General features: G+C 43.2%; 1 protein-coding gene across 1 annotated transcript; it reads left to right on the top strand.

The window, feature by feature from the left end:
• The first annotated feature begins 4,027 nt into the window (after nt 1–4,027).
• bmp10 (bone morphogenetic protein 10) lies at nt 4,028–6,685 on the top strand. The gene is made up of 2 exons (XM_084054685.1): nt 4,028–4,841; nt 5,271–6,685. Exons 1-2 carry the CDS (start codon nt 4,430–4,432, stop codon nt 6,362–6,364), a joined length of 1,506 nt encoding a protein of 501 aa, XP_083910811.1. The 5' UTR covers nt 4,028–4,429; the 3' UTR covers nt 6,365–6,685.
• The last annotated feature ends 421 nt before the right edge of the window (nt 6,686–7,106 follow it).

Here is a 7,106-nt window from a genome sequence, read left to right as displayed (position 1 = left end):
GTCAATACCGGTAGCGTTATCCTTCTTGGGAATAAGAATCATCGTGTCATGTTGGTCACAGAAAGATGGACAAAAGTTATTACACAACAGCATGGGAGATACTATCATAACTTGATTGGAACAAACCGATTAGGGTAGGTTGGGTTTAACAGCAGGTGATAGGCATTTACAGTAGATGTTTGTAGTCCAATAAATCTGATGAGTTTGGTAAAACATGGAAGCATTAAATTAAACATTATTGTTATTCACGAGTATCGGCCCCTGACGCTCCCGCGAAATGGAAATGTACCAGTTCGGAAATGTATTTATTTATGCATTTACAGCGCTAGGACCCTGCAGCATTCCTTTTTCAGCAATCCTTACGTACAGACAAACTATAATGACAACGGAGCTACAAGGGCTGTCGCTACTACTGAAATGAATGTTACAGTATGTCTTTAAAGAGGAATTCGTGTTATCAATGTAATCAATGTACTAGATATAGCATATTAATCAATGATTTTCAATTCATGTGAATAAATGACCAACATATGAAAACAACAGAAGGAAGAGGGAAGAGAGGGAAGGCATGTCCGGGGAATGTCATGGCAAATAACATGCAGGTCAGTAACAAGATAGGGGGTCAAGACCGTGAAAACTGCAACATGATGGGGAAAATAGTTGGAATGTCTTGCCATAAAGACCAGATTGTGTGTCTGTCTGTCTGTATTGTGTGGAGGTAGGTACAGGAAAAAGGCCTACGACTAGGCAAGAGAGTAAGTCAGAGAGACAGAAAAATGTGTTTGTGGCGTGTGACAGGGTGGTGAGACAGACAAGGACATTGCCATTATCAAGCTTTCCTAAGCCTGTCAGGAAGATGCGAGAGACTTTTGTGGCAGACAGACTTGTGTAACGGAACAAAGGAGAGATAATGGCTCATCTGTCAACTGTCAGCCTGGCAAATGAACGACGGGGAGGAAGAGGACCTCATTCCTTCCCAACTCTCTGACTCGCTTACTATTCAAAGTGCATCTACAGGTCAAACACAGAAGCCCTGGAATGAAGAGCTACATTCACCGGCTATTGTGTAGAAAGATTTGTATTTAGGTAGCATGCCAATATACAAGCTGGAAAATCACTGCACTAAAAAGATGTGGGCAGTTGTCACATTCAAGCAGAAAAGGCTATTACGGGTGATGATGTTTGTTTGTTTTAGCCATCTCTGATTGGCTTTATTTTCTAGACCTTGAAGTGAAGAGGGATCACATAGTCATATGGGATGTACACATGTCAGACCATGTGTCTTATTTGCCACAGTCCATGTGCTGTGAGTGGACCTCGTTTGATATTCCCAGTCAGATGGTCATGTCAAAATATTATTTTAAGGTTACTGCCTATTGGCAATAATATTGTCACATACTGGAGTGGTGAGAACCCATAGGCCTACTGGAGTGGTGAACCCAAAGGCATGACAGCCAGGCAGGTAGTGTTCAAAACCCATAGTTGGGTGTTTTAATACAGGTGAACAGAACAGACATCACAAACAAACTGACATGACTTTGGGTACTTAGAAAAGTATTATATACATTTCAGATATTATTATTATTATGATGCAACACCAAACAATGACCCGACTAACTGGGGAGCAAGACAAACAAACACATGAGGGGTGAGTACAAATGAGATAGAGCTGGGGAAGACAATAACATAGAACTATGAAAACTAGAACATGAACATAACATAGAAATACAAGACCTAGACAGGACAGGCAAAGTCTGTGACAAATATTAATGTGAGTATTTCTATTGTGAAAGTTAAAGTTGGCTAAATAACTTACAGTATGTAAATTCCTTTTTTTAAATTATGATTGATGATGGTTGTATTACTTGTCTTGCTGTGAAATCCTGTGCAGCAATTTTGGCTCCGACTTAAAAGCAAGTGTCATGTCAATACAGCATCCTATCCTAGTTATATGAAAGCTTACTTTATATCTAATACTAATCCAAATGGCATGCACATAAGCGGAATTACCTCCAATCTCCCTTAACTACTTACATCTTTCCTAACTTAGATTTTTCATTTCATGTTAGGAAAAGAATAATCTCATGTGTAACTACTTCCTATTATAGATTACACTGATGTTGTGTACCAGAACACCAGAGACACTCATCTTAAGCCGCTTAATGGTTTATATACCGTAACTCCTTATGCAGGGTTGTCTTGAGGTGATATGGGACTCATCACTGCCTCATGCACAACCTGCTCAATTGGCTGCAGCCTAAATCAAGAAGGCAATTACATTGGTTTCAATTTATTTAAAAATGCGTTTACTTTAATTGCCCTTCTTATTATATACATCATCCTATCCACTTAGACATTTGCAATATCCATACTTTGTTGTCCCTAAAACCTTTAAAGAAGTAGGAAGCAGATCACTTTGTTACAAAGCTCCATTTGATTGGAATAACCTTCCCCTATCTCTCAGACCCATTACATCCTTCTGTCGCTTCAGGACTTCCTTTCCCCCCTCAACATCCCAACTCTTCGTCCGAATTAGCCAATCTACTATTGCTATAGTAGCCATAGAAGTCCAACCGTGTGATTCTCCAAAAGTTCTAGGGTCACCTTTGACACTGTGCCGTCACCCTAATCAAAGAGGAATGCTTCCAGACAAGTTCTGCGTTCCTCTAAAACTCCATCCTGGGCATCTGGACAATACTGTTTTTTATTTCTTATTTTTATTTAATATTTTAGGAGGATTTAATATACTGTTATGGCACAATATTTTATCCAATGCATTTTAATATCATATCCACATTAAAATGAGCAACGGAATTCTCAAAATTAATACTTATAATGTGATCAGTTGATCCCACATTGGTCAAATGGAAATAATCCAGGCCATGAAATCTGCCACAGGAGGGCTCTTAACCACAATCGAAGATGAGCATGTGGTGCCTTTATCATAAGCTTATTCATAATGAGCTTAGATAACCCATATCTGACATTCTGACATTTGTGCGTGACTACCACCCAAAAGAGGAAGTGCACTTACGTTAGACAGAGAGCCATAAGAGGGTACCAAAGGGCTTGAGGGAATGTTGTTTTGTTGCTATGCACTTCAACAAAGGTGGTGTAAATATAAGCTGCACATTTTACAGGATAGATTTTGAAAATTTAAAGAAGGAACACATCCAGTGTCTGCCACCAGACTAATCTATCTACAGTACTGCATGTAATAATGATATAATAACTTTATTTACTTAATGCAAATAAGTGTGTTACTTTATATAATTACTATTTATGTTATAATATAATACATCTTATCACTTAATCGGCTCAAGCTAACAAAGCAGCAATACTAGGCCAAGCACTTAACAAAACAAGTGTTTTACATAGAACTGAACTGTAGGTACAGTACAGTACAGCATAAACATCTATTTCTAGGATTTTCCCTAGATCCTTATCCCACAGTTCCGAACAAAACTGCCTAGATCTAGATGTTGTTGGTAAGCAAATTCTTATATACAGGCTTGTTGCACGACTTCAGTTCATCCCGGTCATTTTCCTTCACACCTAATTACATTTGAATTTAATTTGAACAACTAATGTGCAATAAACATATCCTGTTACAGTCGAGGCCCTTGGCGTATTTGTCAAAAACAAATAGCCAATAGAGCTTACGACAGCTCAGTGCACAGTTCCTGAGCTCCACCATTTACAACACAAATAAACAAATGAGGAATATCAAGCCTGGAGCACCCACCCAAACAAAATAGTGCTTCCACAAGGAAGAGGCTTAAGGAAAGTGTTTACAACATCTTCATTAAGGAAGTGGTGAGATAAGAGCACACACTTGTGCACATGCATGCACCCACACACATAGTGGACACGCGCGCACGTTGTCCGCTCGACCGTGCACGCACACAAACTCAGATACACGCAAGGACAAGCGTTGAGCAGCCTACCATATCATAGATAAGGGGACAGAGAGAGAGGGCCGGTCGGGTAGAGAGGGAAAGCAGAGAACAGAAAGACAGAAAGAGAAGAGGACGTAACAGAGATGACTGCTGGTGGACACAACCTCATCTGGACCGGAACTCAGGCTCTTTGGGAGAACACATCAAAAGGTGTGCATAGACGATAAAGGCTTGTGAGATCTGGGATGAGAGCACTTTATCTCCACAAAGAGGTCGCACCGTTTGAGAGGAACTCATGTTGCTTCCAACTGCACAAATCCAAGGGTTGACGCCACCACTGAGCTGCCACCAGTGAACAACAAGACTGGTGGACTTTTCGGACAGGAGATGGACTGAAATGAACTGATCAGCCGAGCTCATCATTGGATAAAGGGGTCAGAGATCATAGTCATTGTGTACTACTGTGACATCGGTTCTTTTTAAGACATAGCCCCAGTGGACACAATAGAAAAGACAGGTTGTTTTTTTCCATGGCGAGCATTTGTGTCACTATACTAGGAAACGTCTTCACCACCAAGACATTGTTCTTGCTGTTTACCTTCCTGCTCTCCCAGGGGCCACTTTTTGTGCAGGGCAACCCAATCTCCTACACCCTCCAGAGGCATCGCCCAGCCCCGGGACTGGGCGATGGGCATGGAGGGGTGGTTGACCCCTCTTTGTTGGAGCAGCAGGGCAATGAAATGGACATGCAGAGTCTGCTGGAGAGCCTAAAGGAGCAGTTTCTTCAGACATTTAATCTGTCTGGTCTGGGCCCCCCTCACCTACAAGCGGGCGGAGCCCGTGTGGAGCCCCCAGAGTACATGATGGAGCTGTACAACCGCTTTGCCAACGACCGCACGGCCATGCCCACAGCAAACATTGTGCGAAGCTTCAAAAACGAAGGTACTCCTCAGGCCCCTGCATCACTTAATGTTTCCATTTCTGTTGATCTTGTCGAAATTAAATCTAGATCTTATCTTATTCTAGTCAGTTATTTGAAATGTATGCACAGGTCACATTTATTGTCTTTAATTATTGATCATTCATAAAACGCAAATAAAGTACAATTAGCCTTATTGAAATAAATAATTCTTATTTTCACTGGTAACTTAAGACAATAATACAATGATGATTAAATTGTAACTTTAAATCAATTAAAATGTAAAATAGCTTAAAAGCTAAGGCAAACCCTACCCTCTAGGACTGACTCCTGCTTTAGTTATTAGATTTAATTTGTAGCATTTGTTATAAATATGATAAACTAAGAAATGACTGCACATACAAAATAATACAGAACTCCACTGAACTTCCACTGTTTCTTCTCCTCCCCAGACTCATCTCCTTGCGGCGTAGGGGAGGGGGGAGTTAGGCGCCACCCACTCCTTTTCAACGTGTCCGTCCCCCACCATGAGCGGATGACAGCGGCCGAGCTCCGCCTATACACCCTGGTGCAGACCGACCGAAACCTCTACGCTGGTGTTGACCGCAAAGTCACCATCTACGAGCTGGAGTCACACACTGGTGATAACAACATGACTGAAGAAGAAAGCACTGAGAGAGGAGATGGGCTGAGAGCAGGGGATAGTGGAGGAGGAGGTGGGGAGAGGATAGAATTGGTGGAGTTAGCTTCACGTCAGGTCTATGGAACTGACAATGGCTGGCAAGCCTTTGATCTCACAGCTGCAGTTCAACGCTGGCGCAAATCAGAGTATGGCACCACCCATAGACTGGAGGTGCACATCGCTAGCCTAGTTACAAGTCCTGATACTGGTCAGGGTACACCAGAGGGACAGGTGATGGGTGACGGAGGAGGTTCACCCACAGGGGACATGGAGATTGACACGAGCCCAGAGGAGAAGCACAAACCCTTGCTGATCGTCTTCTCCGACGACCAGAGTGGCGATCACCGCGATGACAAGCGTGAACTGAATGAAATGATTGACCGCGAGACTTCGGATAGCCGTGGTCTGAACGAGCTCTGGAGTGAACTGGGGAGGGATGAAGAGGAGCCGGAAGGAGTTGAGGAGCCGGATGAAGAGGCCCTCATCCAGATGCGCTCAAACCTGATCTACGACACTGCGTCTCGCATCCGTCGCAATGCCAAGGGCAACCACTGCAAGAAGCAGTCCCTCTTCGTGGAGTTTAAAGACATTGGGTGGGACAGTTGGATCCTTGCTCCAACTGGCTATGATGCCTTCGAGTGCAGTGGCATCTGCACCTACCCACTGACCAAGCACGTGACGCCCACAAAGCACGCCATCGTTCAGACCTTGGTAAACATCAACAGCCCTCAAAAGGCAGCACGGGCATGCTGCGTACCCACAAAGCTAGACCCCATCTCTCTACTCTACCTGGACGACACAGGCGTGGTCACCTACAAGTATAAATTCGAAGGCATGGTGGTGGCAGAGTGTGGTTGCAGATAGTGACGGAGAGCCCACCCTGGCGGAGAGATGGACTGTTAATTAAGTCTTAGTATTAAAGGAAAGGACTCAAAATGACCAGGACACAATTTCCTAACAATAAGCTGTGTGCTGAGGAAGCTTCATCTGTGACCTGATGCACGTTTCAGCAGAGACAAAGGAGGGACAGTTTTGGGGGTCCCTAGGGGTTACTGAAAGAGACAGGAGTACATATTTTGCCAATTGTGAATCTGTGTAAGCTCTAAATGAATGAGTACAGTACAAATTAGTATTTATATTTTGTATTTGAAGGCAAAAAAATATGATTTTTGTTGCACAGTTAATTTCAACGATATCAGTTCTCATCATTCAGATAATGGAGAACCTGATGAAAATCACATGTTGTTGAACCATAAACTATAAAGACACAAGAGGAATCCAGCCTAAAGTCCTCAGACATACACTGTGGTATAGTGTACTTTGTGCATGCAGCCTGATGGGAACTGTTGGGCGAGTTCCCTCTCCCCGGTGCCCGTCCCCTATTTTGACACTTGTTATTCTGACATCTGTCATGCTCTCTACTTATCTCTGGCCTCCCACTGGATACAAACACTAATCAGCACTTCGTGCAGCCTGGCTCGGGAAAACGACCTCCCTGACTCAACAGCAACCTGACTAAACCCTAGCTCTCTGGGCCTTCCCCAGGCTTTCCGTCCCTTCCTCCTTTGCGATACTTACGTTGTTTGCTGGGCAGGGGTTGGAGAAG

This window comes from Gymnoscopelus microlampas, assembly GCF_963454915.1.
Source record: "Gymnoscopelus microlampas genome assembly, chromosome: 4".
Classification (NCBI taxonomy): Eukaryota; Metazoa; Chordata; class Actinopteri; order Myctophiformes; family Myctophidae; genus Gymnoscopelus; species Gymnoscopelus microlampas.
Note: the sequence above shows the minus strand (reverse complement) of the source record. Positions and strands in the feature narration are given on the sequence as shown.

Bases quoted from the DNA above. Each gene is read 5' to 3' on its own strand.
- bmp10 (XM_084054685.1), top strand. From the start codon at position 4,430: ATGGCGAGCATTTGTGTCACTATACTAGGAAACGTCTTCACCACCAAG. The intron at 4,842-5,270 runs GTACTCCTCAGG...TCTCCTCCCCAG, and splicing joins GCGAAGCTTCAAAAACGAAG to ACTCATCTCCTTGCGGCGTA.